A 20800-nucleotide genomic window follows, 5' to 3' on the forward strand; every position below is an offset into this window, starting at 1 on the left:
ACCCAGAGTTGTCGGCTACGGGAGGGGTTCAGGGTTTCAGATTCGACACGGGTCTGCAATGCTTTAAATACGTATTTAGCAGCAGCCCATAAAACATTATATAATGAGTCAACAATGAAAAATCTCGACGGACTTGCGCGTAACGGTAGAGAAAATTTCCCTAAAGTAAATTTTGACTGTTTATAGGGGAAGTATCCGGTGTCTTTAATCTAAGCTGACCATTTTGTTCCAATTCGTTGGATGGTTGGTGGGCTAGTAACCCGCCACATTAAAAACTAATTACTCAAGAAACAGCAACAGATAGCCTCGGATTGACTACTTGTTCTTCTATGACGACGACTAATGCACGCCCCCTGCCAGTATTATTTAAACCAGCCGATTGTGTTGTATTGGATACTGTACTCTTAGAACACTTAATCAATAAAAACAGCCAGGAAAAATCAACAGTGTTATGATAACCCTTGATAAATTCCGTATTGACATAGCTGGACTTTCTGAGACCAGGCTTACTGGTTTTGGGACTTTGAAAACTGAGATTTACCACATCTTGTATTCCGGGCTTGAGACTAGAAAAGAAGCAGGTGTCGTAATGGCACTAAGTAATCGGGCCAAAAAATTCCTAGTGGACTGGGAGCCAATTGGTGAGCGGATTCTTCGTGCCCGTTTCGCCACTTCACATGCCAAATTGACAGTTATTGTAGTGTACGCCCCAACGAATGATGCCTGTGATCGAACCAAAGATGACTTTTATCGTGCGTTATCGAATGTTGTTGCAAAAACGCATCGTCATGATATTGTGATTGTGTGTGGGGACTTTAATGCCGAAGTTGGAGGTGATGCTTCTTATGCCCCAACTATCCTCGGTAAACATGGACTGGGGGAAATTAATGACAATGGTGTGCGACTAATCGATTTTTGCGCTACTCATGAACTTATCGTCGGCGCCACAGGGTTTCCACATAAACAGATTCACAAGTATACTTGGAAATCGCCTGATGGTGTAACACGAAATGAAATAGACCATATCCTAATTGAGAGGCGCAGGCGACGATGTTTAGAGGATGTTAGAACCTTCCGAGGTGCCGACTGTTATTCCGATCACCAACTTGCTGTTGCCAAGTTCAGGCTGAAACTAAAAACTGTGACAAAGCCCCAGCGGCCAGTGAAAACCTTCAATTTGAGGAAATTGCAGGACCCAAACGTATTGCAAAAGTATACTACAGCTTTGTCAAACAAGTTTTCCCTTCTAAGGGACGAAGTGTCGCTTGATAGTCAGTGGGAAAAAATTGCAGAAACCGTGAAAGAGGTTGCAAAAGAAGTTGTGGGCTACAACAGGAAGAAGAAAGAGCAGTGGATATGAGAAAGTAGTTGGGATATCATTGATCAAAGGTCACAACTCAAAATCCTCGAAGATAAGTATGACCATAGCACGACTTGTTCTAGAGAATATGTAGACAACCTGAAAGCGCAGTGCAAGCGTTTCCATAAGCAAGTCAAAGCAGCAACCAGGGATGATAAGAGGATGTACCTCGAAACTATGGCCGAACAGGCTGAACAAGCCGCTAGACTGGGAGATAGCCGTACTGTGTATGCCGTAACGAAGCAGTTGGCGGGTATTTCAAAGGCGTCGTCGACCCAAGTTGAAAGCAAAGATGGCATTTTATTAACCCAGACGGATGACATAGTCCGACATTGGAAAGAGCATTTTAGCGAGGTACTAAATCAGATACCTCCCACAACTACTTTAAATATCCCTGAAGAACCACTGTTCTATCTCGGAATATGTTCCGGTTCTCTCTTACTTATTGAAGTCATGGAGGCCCTAAAGACTTTGAAAAACGGAAAGGCTGCAGGCAATGATGGCATACCACCAGAATTACTGAAGTACGGTAGAAGCACCCTAGCCAAACCCACATTTGAACTTCTTTCCCGTGTTTGGGATGAAGAAAAAGTCCCTAGTGAATGGTTGAAGGCAGTAATTGTAAAACTCTTCAAAAAGGGACAAAAGACTAAGTGTGATAATTGGAGAGGTATTGCTTTACAGTCTGTTGGCAGCAAAGTCCTTTGCCAAATAATTCTTAACAGGATTCAAAGTAAAGTGGAGAAAGTTATGAGAGATGAGCAGCACGGATTCTGCCAAAATAGATCATGTTGTGACCTTATATTTAGCCTGAGAGTCCTGCTGGATGAATCCAATGAATGGCAAGTTCAGCTACTTATAGTATTTATGGATATTCTCAAAGCTTTCGACTCGATACATCGCGGAACCATGTGGAAGATTTTAGTGCATTATGGAATTCCGACCAAAATTGTAAATATAATTAAAGCGCTATATCATGATATCATGTGCGCAGTACAGACAGAGGGTGGCCTAACGGAGTGGTTTTATGTTCAGTCAGGTGTAAGGCAGGGCTGAATTTTATCACCATTACTGTTTGCAATAGTGATTGATTTTGTTCTCCGTGGATGCAGTTTTAGTGGCGGTCTACAATTAAATCCACTGAGAGAACTCAATGATGGTGATTTTGCTGACGATGTTGCGCTTATTACCCACGACCCAGAAGATATGCAACGCAACATTAATGAACTCGGTCGTATGGCAAATGCTGTCGGACTCTCCATAAATGCTAACAAGACCAAATCAATGTCGAATGCAGTCATACCTGACTTAGCCGAAGGACTTTTGGTTAACAAAGAGGAAATTGAGCAAGTGAGAGAGTTCAAGTATCTCGGCAGCATTCTTACGCAAGATGCCAATTCCGAAAGAGAAATACTGTGCCGAATAACATTGGCTGGGTCTGCTTTCAGCTACCTTAGAAATCTTTGGAGAAATAATAAATATTCCCAGAAGTTAAAGCTTAAAATTTATAATAGCAATGTGTTCTCTGTCCTTATGTACGGCTGCGAAACTTGGAGCATCACTGCTCACCTAGAACGACGACTCCAGGCATTCGACAATAATTGCCTAAGGTCTATCGTAAATATACGTTGGACAGAAAGAATACGAAATGATGAAATCTATCGTATGACAAATCATACCCCCATCCTTGATCGTATTAGAAAGCGGCGATGGATGTATTGGGGGAATATGGTGCGAATGGGGGAAGGAAGGCTGCCGCACGATGCATGGTGTTGGACACTCCCCGGTCTCCGCAAATCAGGGAGACCGAAAATGACCCTTGGCAGGTCGCTAATGAAGGAGGCGAAGCTGGCGAGGTCCTCGTTGGAGGAGCTATGGTTGAAGGCTCAGGACAGGTCGTCGTGGCGAAACACTGTTGCTGCCTTATGCGCCCCCAGGCGTAGGAGGACCTAAGTAAGTAAGTAAGTATTTGAAAAAGCAAATGAAAATCTTGGGTTAGGGGTGGTTGTTCTCCAGTATGACACAAAATTTGTAAATGGGGGAAAGAAACCAAATAAAAAAGGAGTTTTATATTCAGTTAGGACACTGTCAGTAGATAATGTTAAAAATTGGGTTTGGGTTATTTACTAACCCCACAAAGATGTAAATTTATATGGTCATTTTTTCCCCGTTACGGCAATAAGTCGAATCTTAACCCAAAGTGTTCACAAAGGAGAATGTCACTTTTGTCCCAAGTGTCTTTCTTCATTTAGATCTGAGCGAACATTCTCGGATCACATAAACCATTGCAAATTTCATGGCAATCAAAGAATAGAAATGCCGGCAGAAGGCAGAGATACTTTACAATTTAAAAACTTCCAAAATTCCCTGCTACAAGTTGATAAAGTATCTTTGGACTGTGAATCAAGACTGGTGGAGGTATCTGACCCATCAAGGCCAAATACAGTCAAGCAACACAAACTAGTTGCATGTTCCTCTGCGCATGCTCATCACGATTCTAATAATAAAGTATAGTGGGAATAGTTTTTTTTTGGCTATAGATGTGAAGGTTAGCATCGAAAAGTTATTGTTATATCTAATAAAAACAGAGTATGGCACAATTTCACGATTGCGTCACATCAACTACTCATTGTCATTATCAGATAAGGAGCAACTGGTACTAGAAAATGGGACAATTTGTTGGGTTTGTAGGGGTGCCCTTTTCCCAAAAGACACAGTCCAGGATCACAATCATCTTATTGACCCCAATTCAACGGGAAAAAGTAACTTTCGGGGGTGGGCTCACAATTTATGTAATTTAAAAATTAAACAGAAACTTTTTCTTCCGGTTTTTATACATAATTCTATCTACGATCTGAAGTGTGTGCTACCAGCAATGGCACATCTTCAAAGAAATGGAACAGTGGATGATGCATGGGTGATAGACAGCTTTTCCTACAAAATCATTCCTAAATCATCGGAAAAGTTGCTTGTTTGGAATTAATGTGGATATTTGTTGAAGACGACGTTGAGTACCGAATAAAATTCGCTTTTTAGATTCCTACAGTTTTTTCCCTAAATCATTGAGCGAATTAATTCAAGTACAGAAAAACGATGACTTCTGCAACGCTTTCCTCCTTCTCAAGCAAAAATTTTCAAATGGTTTATTTGACTTGTTGATTGCCAGTGTGATCTATACGTATAACTTTTATTCTTCCTTGTCGAGATTCGTTAACGACGTTATTCCCTCAATTAATTTATTTTACGACATTCTAATCTGTTATAAATGAATTCCTAGAGAATACAGATTTGCTAAAAAAGTGTGGGTAGAGGGAGGATGTGAAAAGGGGTTTGACTTCTGCAAGATGTATTTGTCGAGTGATTTGTTAACTTTGTTAGACATTATGTGTAAAAATACGGACAAAATTTATGGGGAATTTAATCTTGACTTAGGATATTATTTTTCATCTCCTCATTTGGTGATGGACCTCATCCTAAAAATTAGCGGGGAAAAAATTGGGCTAATGACTGACATCGATCAGCACCTGTTCATCGAAAGGTCAATGAGGGGTGGGTACGTTTTTCACAGGGATCGTATCTTGGAAACTGATCCAACTGGAGGGAAGACGGGGAAAAAATCGGATGCAGTTTTCCTTGATATGAATTCTCTCTACCCCTCGACCATGTCCCATTATGCACTACCTTGCGGTGACTATAAATCGCTCATTGACCCCCAAACTTCCCATTTCCCCAACATTCACAGCGTTGAGGAGACTGGGCCGGTGGGATGGTTTTTTGAAATTGATGGAGAAATACCAGTCGAGCTTCACGATTCAGTAAAGGATTTTATTTTTCCGTGCATCAATATACCTGTGACTAGGGACTCTTTGAGCCCCCGCAATAGGCGATTAGTCTAGGTAGACGGATTGCATTGGTCACCTTCAAAAGAAAAACTTATTGCTGACCTTCTGCCGAAAAGAAAATATTGTTGTACATCATGTGACTTTAAAATGCATGTGCAACAACGGTTTCAACGTCACAAAGGTTCCTAGAGCCCTCCAGTTTAGTCAAAAACCCTATCTGAAAAAGTTTGTTGACACCTTTGTCAAGAAACGTTCTGAAGTACAAACGAAAGCCGAAAAAGAAATTTACAAGCTCATTTTGAATTCGGCTTTCGTTAAAATTTGTGAAAGTATTCGCAATAGGAATTGTTGTGACGTCGTGACCGATCCCAAACAATGTGCTCGAATTATTGCCGATCCAAATTACACTTCCTTCACAATCATTGGCCCGGACATGATGCTATTGAATAGAAAAAAAGAAGCATTGTCCTGAATGAAAATATTGCTGCAGGCAGTGCGATCTTAGAGATCTCTAAAAAGCTCATGTTGGAATTCTGCTACAATGTGGCTAGGGTACAGTGGCCGGAGAAGGGGCAAGTAGAGGTCTGCTACGGGGACACAGATTCTCTACAGTTAAAAGTAAAAACCTCAAACCTAATTAATGAATCTGTGTAGGATGGAATTATTAGCTCATGAAGTGACTACACCAACTAAAATGGAATAGACTCAGAGCTTGTGAAACGTCAGGCGCCAATTGAGCTTTTATTTTTTTAATCAGAAACGGGACACAACAGGATCTCCCGTGGTGTGTTAATAAGTCCGAAGGTGTACTTTATACTGACACACGATGAAGAAATTAAAAAAAGTTGCAAACGAGTGCCCCAGCGCTATGGGGATAAGAATTTCGACATGGACATCTATAGGAATTGTATTGTTCAAAATACAATTCCACGAGCCAAATTGCTGGCAATTAGTTCCCTCAACTATAGGAACTTTACTGTAAATGTAGAAAAAATTGCCATGAGTATCATTTCCGACAAGGTCTATGTTTGTCAAGACGGTGTGACTACCCTCCCTCTTGGGCACTATTTAACTTCAGACCGGGCCGATTGTGTTATCCTTAGGGAAAGTCTCGGTTTGAATAAAGTCCAATAAATGTTTCCCAAAACCTTGGGGGAGGGGGGCCTCGCGGCCTTGGGGGGGGGGGGGGGCTCGTGGCCCGGGGGCTGGCCGCCATTGGGGGGTGCACCGCCACTACCAAAGTTATCTTTTTTTTTACTTAGAGCAGATTTTTTTTTAAATATACATGTTGCATTGAAAAGAAAAAGTGATATTATTTTAAGTGCTTTTTCTAGTGCATTTTTTTATAAATAAATTTGAAAAGTGTATTTTTCTTTGTTTTCTGTAAAGTGCTGTTTATAATACAAGAAATATGATTCTCTATTGATTTTGCTCTCATTATTCTTGAACCGACTTGTAGGGAAATTATTTAGTCATTGAACAAGTATAGTCTACAGTTAGATTTCCAGGTGAATTGTTGAAGAGAACGTGTATCAATTTAAAACACCATTCAGATCTTTTCTGTGTTGGCCGTCAATGTCGGGCAAAACAACAATCTTAACTAAAATAACAAAAATTTACACTAATATGTTAGTAGAAAATCCAAAAAAAATCTACTATTGTTACATTTCATGACAGTAGTAATTCAGTGAAATATAATCGATTGCCCCCATCACGCTAGCGCGAATACAGTTCATACAGAGAAATGATGTTATCGGAATTATGGAACAAAACTATTTTTTGATTTATTGATGATCGGGCTGAATCTATTGAACAATAGGCACAGGAAATGCTGCTATTATTCACCATTCGCTCTCATCATGAACAGATTTCCGTTACTCCGGTTCTACACAATCTCTTTCATCAGAGCAAATGTATGTGAACACTTGCATTGAACTGCACCTACAATATCATCTACAGAGTTGTTTGTGATTCTAGCTCTCTAATAAATCTCAATAAAAAAATCTATCCAGGCGCCCCTAAATTTCTGCTCTCAGCATACAATCAGGCAACTAATAAACCCTATGGCTATATCCTATTGGATCTTAATCAAAATACACCCGAGGATTTGCGTGTGGTCACAGATATTTTCGACAATAAAAACACAGTATATCTCCCCGTGAACATTAAAAAGATCTATTAGTTGCTATCATGACACTGAAGAAACTACATGAAAATAGACATCTGTTTTCAGTTCTAAGCACTTCAAAACCCTCGCTTAGGAAAGCCATACTCAAACATGGTATTGACGATGATTTCATTAATCTAATACCTCAACTTCTTTTAAATTTTATCGCCGATAATGGTCAACTATAAGAATTACTTAAGCAGCGGTAAAAGTAAGATTGTTCCATTGTACTTATATGGGCCTCTAAAAACAAAGAAAAGAATTTTAGAAAGAAACGACTTCTTCAAGTGGGCAGTAGCTTTTTCACACTTTTCCTGCCAATAATTGCATGACTTGTAAACAGTTTTCTCTAGATGGGAAAACCCTATAAATTGACTCCAATAGAACTCGCTCTCTCGCCCGTGGAACATTTTGAGAACAATCTGAGTAAATTCCTTGACAACGAGAATATTGAGGATGATAAAAAACTGCTTTTACTTCAAGATGCACTTCACCGAGTGGACAAACATAAGCCCTATCGTGCGAAGGCCAATGGTATTGATCACAAAAAGAATCATCTCCTCAGTAGTCTGCTGCTGGAACACAATTAAAGAAGGAAGAATTGGATTAAATTGTATTTAAAATTGGAAATCTAATGCCCCACTCATATCGTGAACAAAGTAAACGACTAGAAACCTATCTCATGGAAAGTGGTCAAGATCATATTCAAGTTGAGAGCAATGGAAAAGGGATTATAATTCAGGGCAAGAGTTATAATCTACTTGATTTAATCTATGATATGGTTACAAATCGTAAAGGACTATTATTATTTGACGCTCATCTATACAACTTTCCCAAAAGCCTTAACAGCAATGGACAAATTCTAAGAAAATTAAATGAACATGTACCATCAACATCAACATCAACAACAACACCATTAAAATATGAAGAGGAAGAAGAAGAAGAAGAAGATTTTAAATCAATCTGGGAAAATACTAGCACACCTAGTGAAAACTTGACAATGGTGGCGAGGAAAAAGCGAAAACGTATCATGTCACCATCACCAACCACAACTAGTATACAAAAGGGTAGCGGACGTTACACAACGTGTTTACGTTCAAAATGGTTGAAGTTCTGAAAGGTTTTTATGAAAATATTGGCGAGGCAGGGAGTTTAAATTCATTCACCAGTTTTTCCAAAGTCACTGTTATTTGCTCTAAGTGAACAATACTATCTACAAAATGGATCAAGTTACATTCTGCATAGAAATCATATACTTCTTGCTAATCCATATCGAAAAACAAAAGCCTTTTTTCCATTGCATATAATGCAAGCAGATCTCCTAACTCTAGATGAGATGCAAAGCCGTCACAGTACACCGTACAAGTACATTCTACTTGCAATCAGTGTTTTTAGTCGCTATGCATATACAATTCCATTGCGAACAAAGAGAGGCGTTGAAGTTGTTCAGGCCATTAAAAATATTCTCAAACAGGATTCGTATAGAAAAATTCAAACGGATTGCGGTAGTGAATTTATTAACCCCAATGTTGCAAAGATACTAGTGAAATATAGTACACTGCTCTATCATAGTCATAGTCCTATAAAGGCTGCATTGGCCTAACGATTGATAAAAACTATTCGACTTTTAAATTCAAGATATTGTACATTGAAAAATACACCGGCTTTTATTCATGATTTAGATAAAATCATGTTGATTTATGATCAACGACGTCATCGATCATTATCCAACTCACCCCCGCCAAAAGTTCATCGTTCTCACCATGATGCAATTTATACCTTTCTTAAACAACATTCCAATGAAAAGAGTTTTAAGAAGAAAAAATTTAATGTTGTGTATAATTTTCGAATTAATAGAAAAGCTAATTTTTTGAAAAGCGTAGTTACTTCTGGTCCAAAGAACTTTTTAAAGTGGCAAAAATCCTAGACACTAAACCCATAACTTTTCGTTTGCGCGATACACAGGATGAAGAGATTCTCGGTGGCTTTTATGACTATGAAATGCAAAGTGTTAAAAATAATAGTGAAATCTATCAAATTGTCAAGATATTAAAGACTCGTACTCGCAGGGGTAGGAAACAGTTACTTGTTCGGTGGCTAGGATACAACTCTGATTTTGATTCTTGGATCGAAGTTGAAGATATTGACAATGCCCAATGATTTCTATGTAAAATTTATGTCCAATGTTTTCGATCCTCTCTACAACAACTTGAATACGACAAGTGATTTTTGGACGAAACTCTCCCCCGCCATCAAATTTGACGGTGCGTATGAAGTGGCTCCTGTCGATTGTCTTCTCAAAAATACCTATGACATCCTGAGAAAGGATCGTGTGTATGATATAAAAGGTATACCATTCGATTGGACACTCTTTGTCGACTATGAATGGGTTGAGGTACTTAAATCTAGCGAAAATCTACATGTTAAATTGAAATATATTGAATACGATAATATGAAAGATATGTGTCGTACAATCAATAGAAAAATCTCATATTGTAGGAAGGGTACATTCCATTTCAATTATTCATTGGAACACGATAGGATTTACATTACCTCACCTGTTGACACCGAAATAATTATTCTCAATGATAATCTGAGAGACGTTCTTGGCTTTAAACAGAATATGATCAATGGGGAAAATGCTGTCACCGTTTACGGGATGGATCAAGTAATTTTTTCTTATTATCCACCTCGTTTCGCCTTGGACTCTTGGATATTTTTCTATGCATCCTTTGTGGAAACATCAAGAGTTGTTAATTCAAATGTTCCCCTCCTACGTGTTCTTGAACGAAAAACAACTCATGAACTTTTTCATCACTATAATATAAAGCATCTTCAGTATGTTCCTGTAAACACTTCGTGTTTGAAACTCTGTCAGTTAACACTAAGAAGTGAATTGGGTGATCTTCTAGCAATAACAAAAGGCTTAGCAGTGATTACATGTCATTTTCAACCTATTGTTGGCGACAGCACAATCACCTAAAATGAACAATAGAAGAATTCCATTTGTCTGTCCGGATATCGATTGTTATGTTGGTACTTTGAGTCCACGTATAGGCAATGGATTGGACTACTACAAGGGGCGTACTACAATGTCTGGCTATGGTCTTGGTAGCTTGTTTGCTAGGCTATTTCGTTGTGCACTACCCATCGCCAGAAAATATCTTGTACCTTCTGAATCGAATTTTGCTGCCTCAACACTACATGACTGGGGGTTGAGCATGACTTTCATGGAGAGTGTTAAGGAAAATATTAGATCTTCAGCAAGAGCCGTTGGTGAGCAATTAAAATCTCTGCAAAATGGGGAGGGATTGAAAAGGATGCGTGCACGTCATTCACTCATCAGTCTCCACCCAGGCGGGAAGCGAAGGACATCAATAAGGACTTCGAGCAATAAAACAACGAAGACCAACAAGCAGAAGGAGAAGAAAAAGATTGTTAGATCAAAGAAGAATTTCTTCTCTTAAGATGACTTATCTCCCCCACAAGGAATCATATCCATCAATCAGTTCCTCATTGAATCTTTTCAATGCTGAAAATGTTGATGTCAGTGTCAAGTATGGCTACTATGAACAATTTTATCCCCAACAACCCCTCTCGGTAAATATACACTGTCAAATATTTCCAAAGAAGAATATTTCATTGATTTGTCATCACCATTTATTGATTTAAATGTTGCGGTGAAGAAAAAGTCAGATAATACATCTCCAACTGTTGCCGATGGTCTCTCCTACGAAAACTGTATTCTACACAACCTATTCAAACAAATTAATGTATTTATTAATGGAACATTGGTGAGCACTAGCAATAATTTATCAAACTATGCAAGCTACATACAATTTATGATGATGACACCAAAGGCATACAAGGAGTTGAAGGACAATCATTGGGCTATGAATATCGATCAGGTGTTGATACTGATGGTGATTTGACTACTGCAGTGAGCCAGGAGTATCATCTGGTTGGAAAATTAAATCATGAGATATTCAATATATCCCAATGGCTACCCCCCAATGTCAAGATTGACATAAAGTTACAACTGGCCCCATCGAATTTCATTTTGAAAAAAACACTTCCAGCAGCACCCGTTGCAAATGTCATTATCACATCGGCAATCTCCACGTACGAAAAAAACAAGTTATGAGCTCTGTTGCATTGGCAGTGGAAAAGCTAAGAGCCAATGGCAACAACATTAAACTTCTTGTCCCCCATACGATCACCAATCAACGTCACATCGCCACCGGCTCTCGTAGCTATACCCATTCATCATGTATCAATGGAGAAATTCCATCAAAATTGGCTTTGGCCTTTGTGAAGAGTGGCAGTGCCGTTGAATACTGGACTGAATCGCCCCATGATTTTAATTTTTTTTTGTCTATCTAGCCTTGTGTACAAAGTGAATGGTATTCCACTGTACACTTTATCATTTGACAAAATATCCTATAGAACTCTGTACGAGTTGACCCTGCAATCCCTAGATCATGAATCTCAACTATTTGAAAATGGAATAACCGATTCAATGTTTTCAAAAATCATGGGGTAGTTGTTTTGGACTTTTCGGGGACTCAGGATATGAGCATAGTATGAACAGGGAATGTACGTTTAGGGTGCACATTTGCCGATGCTTTGACTGAGAGTATCACGCTAATATCATTGAGTCAATTTGACACCTATTGGGAAATCACACCCGACGGCAGTGTTCTACTAGACCTAGCACCATGAACACAAACCAAATAATCAACGTATTTAGTATGGATCCATACATGTCCCAGTACAAGTCCTATTGTATACCTTCGGACTTCATTGATAAAATTACAAGTTTTAACAATACCCTAATCATTGTTAATAGCAGTACATCGACATTGAAGACTGGCCATTGGCTATGCATCTTTCAAACGGCGAAGAAAATTGAATTTTTTGATCCTCTTGGCCTATCGTATAAATTCTACACTCCATACATCAGCAACTTTATTGAAAGCACGGGGAACACCATTATTCAAAATCAACAAAGAGTACAGGATTTAACGACCAAGGCATGTGGCCTTCATGCACTACTCATTTTCATGTTCAGATGTCGTGGCTATACCTACATGCAGTTTCTCAGCATTTACGTTGACTTTCCTCAATTGAACGACTTTCTAGTGGAAAATATACTTTCAAGCGTGTTTAATATTGATTTTAGTGCCCTACGAATAAAATGTTTTAAAAATGTATGAGAAATTGTTTATTAATAAAACAAAAATGTATATGATAAAAACTACTTTTCTACTCTTTAGATTTCATCTTCTACTAGGTATTTGTCGACAACAACTAATGCAGGTAGATTATCCGAATTCACAGTATACTGATCCTGATGTAGTGCAATGTCAGGGTCACATTTTCTACAATAGAGTGTAACTTCACTCTTGTCATATCTCTTTGTATAGTCAATGATACTATTCTCATTCATTCTATAGAATTCACAAGTTTCAATTTGCTTATTTGAAGTAATGTCACAAATAGTGTCCTCAAGTGGCGAATCCCATTCGGTCACAGCCAAATAAAAATCAGTGGGCTTATAATCGTAGTAGTCATTGTCTTCACAACGATGACGTAGAGACCAAATTCTTTTGTTGTTCCAACAGTTGAATCGCTGACCCGGTTCCTCCTCCTAGAACAATCTAAAACCACGACAATACCAATCTCGTAGCAATAAACCAAAATCACGCTTAGGATTCTTTCCAATCATACCGGGATATGTATTCTCCCACTGATTACATTTATCATAGTGACAGTTGGAGCATAGGTGACCTCTAGGATGAGAGTCACACACCTCTTCATGACAGGAATTACAACCTTTAATTTGTACAGCATATCCTTTATGCAATTTACACGGGCTACATAATCTACACTTTTCATCATACTCATCAATCATTGTGCAATTCTCACGTGATGACCAGCTGCCCAGTGTGTACATGCATAGCAGACATGTATGGAACATTTTTTCATGTGTTGACACTCTCACCGCCACAATGAAACTGAGCTACCAACAACAACAAATTGAGAGAGAGAGAGAGAGAGGAGTAAATACCTCCGCTGTCTCTGATTGGCTCCTAAAAAACGAATGTTGGGTCAAAAACCAGTCTGGTTGAAAAACATGGAGTTGAAACACACTTGTGTGGGAAATCCCCGCTCATACTGCTCGCTTTTTTTCGCAATGTGCAGGAACCAGAGGGGAATCCCCGCTCGTTTGGAAAGGTACCAAAGGGACATAAGCAAATAGCACGTAGTTTCATAATGTGTTTAATCACGTGTAGAGGTCCCATAGAATAACAATGGAAGGAACATAGTGCTATAGAATAGCATGGGAGGGAGCATAAACCCTTATAATAGCATGGGAGGGAGCATAAGCCCTTATAATAGCATGGGAGGGAACATAAACTCCTAGAATAGCATAGGAAGGAGCATAAACCCTTAGAATAGCATGGGAGGGAACATAAACCCTTAGAATAGCATGGGAGGGAACATAATCCACCCAAATCCATAAGTACATGCTCTGGAAAGGTTTTTCCTATACGTCTCTGCAAATAGCATGGTAATTCCTATACGTCTAGGCAAAATGGTACTTAGTCCTCTACTGGCTTAGTCTAAATGAAGGGAGACTAATGTCGAGAGATTAATTCCTATCCCTTCCCCCGCACCTTTTTCTTAATTTATCTGAAGGCTCATAGAGAATTAAATAATTTGGGTATTATAATGTGCTCTCTTAGGCATCTGCGACACCCCCCCCCTTCTTCATATAGACAATGACCCACTACTCCTCTGTCCTAATAGCTGATTTTGACATATCACTAAACGTAATCTCATCAAAAATAAAATGAAGCAACTTGATGAAATAAAGCATTGAGATAAATGTCTGTACTAACCATTTATCTCGTCTGGATTACGTGTCTTTTCTGGAAGTCTATGCGCCACCGTGCGGTATTGCTTCCTCTGCAGCTGGGAAGCCTAACATATAGTTTGTTGACACTTTTCAATCAATTGTTTATTTCAGATTTTCCATCGATGGCAACCTGATCATCTTTGGGGCAAAATTGTAGTTTGGTGTCATAAAAGGACAGAAATTGCCATGACAAAATCTTTTTGTTTACTTAAAAATGGCACAAAAATATTTAATTTTTGTTTGCACAAGCCCTCTCCCAATCTTCTAGGACCATTTATTAGATACAATCACCCCTGAGAAGAACTAAAAATAACAACAAAGAAAAACACAAAGAAAACAAAGGAATAAGCACACATTTTAATCTTTCTCCCGTGAAAAAAAAAATGCAAAACTATACAATTGAAGATAGGAGCTTGAAATCTGGGATTTCTGGTATGCTGAATATAATGTTGTGATTTTTAAAAAATTACTTACTTTTCGGGTTTGTTTCTACCTCCCACCCCACACATTTTTTTTTTTTTTAATGAGGCAAAGTTCGAAAGGCTCTTAGATGTTCATAAGTACCTTTAAAAGTAATGAATTTTATTCATTTAATAGAGTCGATAGAAACAGAACAGATATCCAATTTTCTTATGCATTAATCGTTATCAAAATTCTTATTTTTAGAGTTTCGGTTACCATTCATCTGGGTTGTTCCATGCTTACAGTTCCTTACGACGAACTGTTTGATTATTGTATGAATTTTTGTGTGACAGTTTTCCTTGGAAAAACAGTTTTTTTAACGGTAGTTTCTAATTAATTTTGTATAAGATTGTTTCCATCACTGGAAATGAATTCCAGTAATGCATGTGAGTTTATTTCTTACTTATTATATTTTTTTTCTTTTTCCTCTTCGCGTGTTAAGTTGTTGTATTTTTTATGTGTGTTACTTAAAAAAAAAACTTTTTTTTGTTTTTTTTATGTTTTTTTTGTTGAGAAAGGCTTCCGGACGTGGGACCAAAATATACAGAATATTTTTAATTTAAGTGTTTATTTGTTTTTATTTATTTCACTGCGTTATTAAAATTTCAAACCCGTTTTTTCTTGCTTAATTTTTCGCAAACACAATATTACAGCACAATCATAAATATTGAAGACATGTTTGAATATGTTAAAGGCCGGTTAAATTATTATCTCTGTCAATTTTTTTGTTTATTTACTAATCTGTTGATCAACCTCTAGAGGAGAAACTGGTGACTACGGCCTGCAAGGGCCTCCTGGTGATTGTGGAGACCCAATTAATTGGGAGATTGTTTACCCCCAATTAAAGCCAGGAGAAACAGGTGATAAAGGAAGGGAAGGTAGCAAGGGTAAGTCTCGATTTTTTTTTTATGCTTGAGTCACTGCAGCTTTTGAAAAATGTTGTCACTAAGGTCTTCGAGGATCAAAATAATTTGAATTGTCACTCCAACTTTATTTTTGAACAACGTTCGACTTTTTTCAGAACGCTTCCGATAATATTACACAACGTTGTTGCTATAGAATAAAATGAACAACCACAAATCCTTATTCTATCAATAAGTTTATCAATTTCTTCTGACTTTTTCTTACCTCTCCTTTTTCTTATGAAAAAGTTCATGGTATCAGGCTATTAAAAACTTAAAACCTTATGTTCCACTTGTCAACCGTTTTCCTAGATTTGCCTTTTAGAATTTTCTCAGTTTAATTTTATTTTAAAGGAATCAATATCATACTTTTAAGGGATAAGACCCATCAACAGACCACTCAAAAGTTAGACGAAGCGCCTAATAAGGCTGTTATTTATGAACTCAGTGCGGGTTGTCTCCTCTTTTAATAAATCGAACATTTCAACGTTTTTGCGTATTTGCGTATTTATGGCAGGGGCTCGGCGAGGAGTGGTACAACAAGATAGCTTGCCGAAAGAATTATAGTCGTTGTGCGATCTGAAAATGTTATTAAATGCCACATGGTACCTCTCACTGTGAAGTTGTAGTTTTCTTATCGGTGTTGCAATTTGACCTTGATCTCCTATGTCAGGTCTTTTAGAGTGATTGGTCCTAGTAGGGTTTTAGGAGCCTTTGCAAAACGTCAGAACCCGCAATTGTTAATAGACCTAATAAATTACGGGAGGCATCTGATAATTTGCCCCCGACCACGCATTGTATTCCCGGTCAAAGGCAGAGAATCAGGAGATTGGCACCTGTGTACAGACAATGGGGGGAGGGAGGGAGTAGTTAAACTTGGAGCTATTCTGAAAACCAATAGGTAGAAATATTCTTAGTGCAAATGAAATCAGAGTTTGTTTAAATATAATTTAGTTTAGGGCACATAAATTGGATAAGCACTCACTTCTTTTTTTATTTATGATAAATAAGCTTTGATGTGCTTATGGTTGAAGGCAGAGGCTTAATTTGGGCCCAAATCCCTGACAATTTAAACTTGCTTGAATTTATTTATCTTGGTAGTCGGAGTAGGGGTTACGGGGGAGGATCTTTCCATGGAGGCTGTATCCTTTACGGAAGGAATATTTCTATGAAGGGGGCGCCGGTTTCCCCAGCATTATTTAAAAAAAGATCAGAAATTGATTAAAAAAACAAGTTTTTTTTCAAGTAAACGTAAGGAGCAACATTTAAACTTAAAACTGCTTAAAACTTAAAACAATTGTTTGGCATGCGATTTTTCATAATGTACGAGTGAACATTCGCTTTTATTGAGCGTTTACATTTTGTTATAGAAACTTATCGCGTCTGTCCAAAGCATACATTGTCTATTTTACGCCAACTTTGTAATCTGTGTCAAAAATACGTCTTTTTTTTGGAATCCGCAGGAAAAATCCTATACAATTAAATATGTCTTTTTTATGTTTTTACAACTATTTGGCATTTTCATGTTTTATTCTGTATTTTCCCTTCTTTCGCTCATCATAGTGAATGCATAATTGCACATAAAATTCAGACTAATCCTTGATCCTTTTCAATCAGTGAAGACTCTCTGTTACGAGTGAAACCTTGTGATCAATTACAGCTGATAAAGCTTTTTAAGGAACTCTCTTTCCTTCTGTCTTCTCTTCCATTTTTATAAGCAAATGCTTTACATATTATATTTTAAATGTTTAATAGTTTGATTTTAAGAGTTTTGTTTCATAATCCTCCTCCTAACAGGCCATGGAGCCTTTTTGGGACTTTGAGATTGGATTATTGGATTTTATTTTTTTATTTGTTTGGTTGGCTGGATTAATTTCCTCTTTTTGCATGGTAAACAGTAAGTTCCAATTTCATTGGCATGCGTTTTCAGAATGTTTTTGTAAATTGCCTTTTTAAAACCTCATTTGGCTAGAACATCTTCTTGAAAAAGTGAAGTCATTAAAAGAATGAAAAGCTAAATTCCTTCTGTCTTTTTTCTAGTTTAGAAATATAAGTCTGCAAAAAAAAAAACATTTTGAGTGAAAATGTTTTCTATAAGGAAACTCTCTGATTATTTGCGCTTCGCATGTGAATTATCGAAAAAAATCTATATATTTAAAGCTCATAAAAACAATTCTTTAGACTTAGTCAGCTTCAGACTTAATAGAAGCAAAAGGTTTTTTAGCCCATTGTCGGTCCCAATACACCCTCACATGTCCCAGTAAAATTTAAACCCAAGAGAAAGATATCTGAAAGTTCCAAACTCATCAGGAAATTTGGTTCTCCCGGCTATTTTGGGGCCCAGATTTAAGTGCTCCTGCCTCCAGTTTAAAATTGTGTTCCTACATTAGGATATTCTAGGCTTATGAATCTATAAATGTAGCTATTAAGCCTCCCAGAAAAGTTTAATTTTCGTTTTTTCTTGGCCTCATTTTAAGACATATTTTTTGTTGGGGGGGGGGGGAGGGAAGCCTTTTGATACAATTTTGGCACAATGTTATGTGGTAATAGGTATGGACATCAACATTACTTTTCAAAGTGTTAAATTCGCTGTTTCATTTTTATTAAATTAAAAATTTTTTAATTTTATTAATGTTTTTTTTTTCACTGATTTTATTGGATTTTTGACATTTAATTTATTGCAATCTTTTTCTCAAAATTCAGGTGCAAAAGGCAAGCCAGGAGATGACGGATGCATAGGTAAACAAGGTTTTAGAGGGCGTCCTGGACCACCTGGCTCAATGGGAATGCCTGGAATTCCAGGTCTAGAGGGTCACCAAGGTAAACATGGTGAAGCAGGAGACTCAGGGTATCCTGGGGCACAAGGTGAACCAGGATGTAAAGGCGAAAAGGGAAGTAAGGTATGTTATGAAAAAAATTACCTTTAGAAGAAACTAAACTTAACCTATAAATGAAATAGAGATGATTACAAATCAAAACAAAAATAAACTGTTCATATACATTAAAAAAAGATACGCATACATAAAAGTGTCCTGGAACTGCAAAGCAAAATGCTTGGTGTTCGTATTCTCCTTTCCAAGATCTCCATTTTTGCTTAAATATGTTCAGTGATTTCTCATGCTTAGCAAGCCATGATTGAATAAAATGAAAAATAATTCAAATAGAAGGAATGGGTGACAAAAAAATAAAGATGAGTTTGCTGCCCCTTCAACCTTCTGCTTTTCAAAAACTTTAATAAACTGTTGGTTTTGGTTTTTGCACCCTACAATTATTGAATCAAGCGCTAGGTGAACTTCAACTTGAGGAATAAACTATGAGGTTTCACAGCCCCCTCCCCTCACAAACCTGGTAGTTTTTTTATCCGAAGTCGATTTTAACTTCAAACTTTGTAGGTCCAAGAACCTCCTATCACAGAAATACTTTCACTTGACTTACTTGACTTAAAGCTTTGGTCAAAAGCGTTGCTATCCCTGACAAAATTATACCTCAGTGTCCTTAGTCGTTTCCAAATCGGTCTGTTCTGGGTGTTTCTGAGTGGTATTGATCTGAGACACTTCTAGCTGTTTTATCAAATAGCAAAGTAGATGATGATGGCATCGCAGGGAGTGATACTTGAGCTTATCAGACAAGGGTGACAATTTAAAGGACAGGGAAACTGACAAGTTCTATACCACATTGAGCGATCCAAGTCTTTCAGTTTTGTGGTAGTGTTACAGTTGGACTTAATCTACCCTTACCAGCTATGTCCGAGTCAAGGATCAAGTTTGATGACTAGAACATAACTCTAGCTACCCTGGCAGAATCAATTCATTCTTCGATAAGGTTGCTATTAGATGGTTTTCTAAATACCGTTCCTACAAGATAGCAGAATATGGCAATTACCTTTGACGCACTGTTCTGAACACCTTCCCTATCTAAACATCCTCCCGCAAACTTCTATTGATACCAGTGGACTGAATAATCCAATATCCACATCAATTATTTTGGCCTTTGACCTGTTTACTGCTAAGACAGGCTTTTCTGTAGTGTGCGCCAGCGTTTCTAGTGTAGTTTTGGGATCACCGAGACTTTCAGATATTAATACCAACTTGTCAGCAAAGTCAGCATTCGGCAAAACTCTTCTAGCCAAATTGAATTCAAACGGCTGTGCGAGCATTATTTTACTGTGAATATGGTCTTTGATGTGGTTGAAGAGTTTGGATGAAGCAGTGCTGCCATGACAACTTTTGATTTTGAACCCTGAGGAACGCTAACCATTTCAATGACAGCGATTTCAGTGTTGTTGTAAAGCTTCTTGAAGTTACTGACAATTTTTGTTGGCTAACTACCAGATTAAAAGATGACTCCTAGTGACTGTCTGTCCGCAGTTTTGAAGGCTGGATGTAGATCACCAATGGCCATGCGTCATCTAAGCCTTTTATTACTCCTTAAGAGTTTCAGAAATAAAAATAACAATTTCAGAAGGTACTCACTGGGGAAATTACTGTTTTGCATGAAAATGCAATCTTCTTGTCGCGAAATGAAAATTGAAAAGTTCTATGATCAAATAATAACAGATGCAAAATAAAGTCAAATAATAACAGTGTCAGTGAATAGTATTGATGGTTCTGGTATTAAATGGTTTTGGAATTTTCAAGATTATCTTAACTAAAATAAACTAAAACTCTTGGAAAAAGATCAGAACAAAAAATCCGGGGGGGGGGATCCAGCCCCCCCCCCCCGGATGATTGACGCATTATAATACCAAAATTGTATGGCAGTATATGGAGTTTTTAACATTATTTTTTTTTTTTTTATTTGTTACGATATATGTAACTTCCACTAACTTCCACTGTTACCATATATGTAAAGTTCCACTGTAAGTAAGTGGCCCTCTGTATTTGACTTTCCGTTTGGCCATTATTAAGCAAATTATTTTGCGTCCTGGGGTCTCAGTATTTTTAAAACTTGTAAAAAAGCTTCCAATTTTTAAAAATTTCGAATCAATTGATAAGAATTCAAAACCTTTGTTCTGCACATATTTTCTTTGCTTTAGGTGGGGAGCTTGGGCACGGATTTCTAAGAATAGATTTTTTAGACTTTCTTGATTCTGAGGATTCTCGGTTTCTGGTTTCTAGAAGTTTCCTGAAGATTTTTTTTTGGCTG

The 20800-nt window shown here is 37.7% G+C and overlaps 1 protein-coding gene across 2 annotated transcripts in view; it reads left to right on the top strand.

The window, feature by feature from the left end:
* Positions 1 to 20800, top strand: part of LOC148951524 (uncharacterized) — a 296748-nt gene that overhangs the window by 174488 nt on the left and 101460 nt on the right. For both annotated transcript variants that reach the window (XM_089090920.1, XM_089090919.1), the window contains exons 14-15: positions 15513 to 15640; positions 18359 to 18555. In XM_089090920.1, coding sequence (XP_088947046.1) covers positions 15513 to 15640; positions 18359 to 18555 — 325 coding nt within the window. The remainder of the gene's footprint in view (positions 1 to 15512; positions 15641 to 18358; positions 18556 to 20800) is intronic.

This window comes from Artemia sp. Qi Xiang Cuo, chromosome 6 (genome assembly GCF_049724085.1).
Source record: "Artemia sp. Qi Xiang Cuo chromosome 6, ASM4972408v1, whole genome shotgun sequence".
NCBI lineage: Eukaryota > Metazoa > Arthropoda > Branchiopoda > Anostraca > Artemiidae > Artemia > Artemia sp. Qi Xiang Cuo.